This window comes from Morone saxatilis, unplaced genomic scaffold, assembly GCF_004916995.1.
Source record: "Morone saxatilis isolate NCDOM2014 unplaced genomic scaffold, NCSU_SB_2.0 Contig15, whole genome shotgun sequence".
In the NCBI taxonomy this organism is placed as follows: domain Eukaryota; kingdom Metazoa; phylum Chordata; class Actinopteri; family Moronidae; genus Morone; species Morone saxatilis.
The window spans coordinates 3,953,492-3,955,706 of record NW_023339707.1 but is presented as its reverse complement, the minus strand read 5'-3'; the positions used below and the strand labels follow the sequence as shown (position 1 = coordinate 3,955,706).

The following is a 2,215-nucleotide window of genomic DNA, read 5'->3' as shown; positions in this document are numbered from 1 at the left end:
GCAGAGCAGTTTGTTGGTATGGGACTGCACCAGGGTGCCCAGGTGGTCCGAATGTTATAGCTGATCGATGTATATTGCAGTATATTGAATAGTAACTCCTGCATTGTGATATTTCTTGAACTCCAGATTCTTGCCATTACACAGCCCTAAAGATGCTGGTAGGCATATTTTATTTCCTTGGGACAGACCCAGGCTAGCTGTTTCTTCCTGCTTCCAGCGTTTATTTTAAGCTAAGATAATCAGCTGCTGGCTGTGGTATTTATCGTTATGTAACCAAAGGTCTTAGAAAAACCCAATCATTTAAGCAAAAAGGGTGAAAAAATACCATAAATGTGTTATATACAAATAAAAAACCAAGGTTAAACTCGATACATTTACTCAAGATGTCTGAAATGTAACTTTAGCTGGTTAGAATCTTTGGAGGGAAATGAAAACAGAAAGAACACCATCATCTATATCTCCACATCTGGGCTCACTCCCCCTCCCAGGGCTAGGCTGTCTCACTCAGGTGTCTGGCCACTTCAAGTCTGGCTGATCTCCGGAGGGACGATACAGGAGCACCAGCCATTCATTATTCAGGAGTAGACTGGAAAGACAGTCAGCACACCGCCAGGCAGGTAGGCAGGCTGACAGTCCACAAAACCCTGACTGAGTTTTACTGCTCCGTCAGTCAGTCAGTCAGTCAGCCAGTGAGTCGGTAAGCAGAGCAACCAACCATTCAGCTAAGGCAGCCTGCCAGCAAACAGTCAATTCAGGCACACATGAAAGCCGTTTTGTATCAGGTCTATAAAATCAATATTAATATTGTATAATAATATGTATTTACTGACAGCAGTTCTACAGTTTGTGTAAAACGGTTAGGGAACTGTAGACCACCTATAACTTGATGTTTTACAGTGTCACACAGGCAGCTCAGCATCAACATCAATAATCAGCCATGCACACCTGGGAATATCAATGCTAATGTGCCGGGCCATTGCACAAATCCATAGTCTGAAGGATTTTTTAAAACGGTTTCATGCATATTCGAGGCAGCTGATTTACCTGAGAGCAAAGGGCATCAGAAAGTAAAAGGTCATGCATGAGAGAGGCTAGATAGATAGATAGATAGATAGATAGATAGATAGATAGATAGATAGATAGATGATGCTTTGGATTTTAAACAGATGCATTGGACCGTTACCTAAAAGGAATCTTAAAAATTAAGGTGGTGGAGGCACATTAGGGAATAACCTCAGCAGAAGGTATCCGTGTCAGTGGAAGCAAAAATAAGTATTAAGCAGACATTCACGTTTAATTATCTTGTGCCACTTTGATGCTGCTTGCTTGTAAACCTGAATCCGATTTTCCAAGTGCTATTGGAGACTTTTATTCCGGGTTCAAACTGGATTATATCTGCATTTGCATGAGAGTTAATTGACCTTACCGGCACGACACGGTAACTTCTATTTTAGTTGCAGGGACTCTGGTGTTGAGAGGATCGAATTCCCCTATTGATGCCATCATCTCGACTCACGACGCTTCCGAACCTCCGCAAAGAAAGAAAGAAAGAAAGAAAGAAAGATGTGATCATTCACAGCAGGATGATGGTGATCGCAGTAAATCCATTGTCAAGATCTTCTTCAGATTTTTTTCTTTTCTTCACTCGCTCCTGGAGCGGTGAGAAGCGGAGGAGGGAGGGAGGGAGAGGAAAGCGGGGTGAGAGAGAGAGAGAGAGAGAGAGAGAGAGAGAGAGAGAGGCAGTGAAAGTTGGGAGCCGCAGATTTAAAGTTCATTCATCCTTCATGCGTTCACGGTGCGCTCCATGTGTCTGTCCGGTGCTGAGGAGGAGGAGGAAGAGGAAGAGGAGGAGGAGGAGGAGAGCGCAGCCAACCGGAGGCAACACGGTGCTCTCTCTCTCCCCCCATCTCTTTCTCTCTCTCTCCTCCCTCTCACACTTTCTCGGCCTCGAACATTAAAAACATCTTGGTCGTGTCAAGACATCTTTTAACCCCACCACCACCCACCCACGAGCCCCACCACCAACCAGCTAACATGCACAATACACCCCCATCCCCCATACTTGCTCTTCAACTTCTATCCCTTCTTCATCCCTTGCTCCCTCCATCACTCTCCTTCCTTCCCCCAGTGTCTTGCCCCCTCCACCTTACTCACCCACCCCTATCCGTGTGCCTTTCACATGTGTTGCCACTTCTCCCATGAATCCAGCCCCCCT

The 2,215-nt window shown here is 45.4% G+C and overlaps 1 protein-coding gene across 1 annotated transcript in view; it reads right to left on the bottom strand.

Annotated features, from left to right (window-relative positions):
- Nucleotides 1-1,671, bottom strand: part of LOC118324647 (copine-8-like) — a 29,502-nt gene extending 27,831 nt beyond the window's left edge. The window contains exon 1 of the mRNA XM_035657073.1: nt 1,427-1,671. Within this exon, the coding sequence (XP_035512966.1) occupies nt 1,427-1,506 (80 nt within the window). The 5' untranslated portion in view covers nt 1,507-1,671. The remainder of the gene's footprint in view (nt 1-1,426) is intronic.
- Between the last annotated feature and the right edge of the window lie 544 nt (nt 1,672-2,215).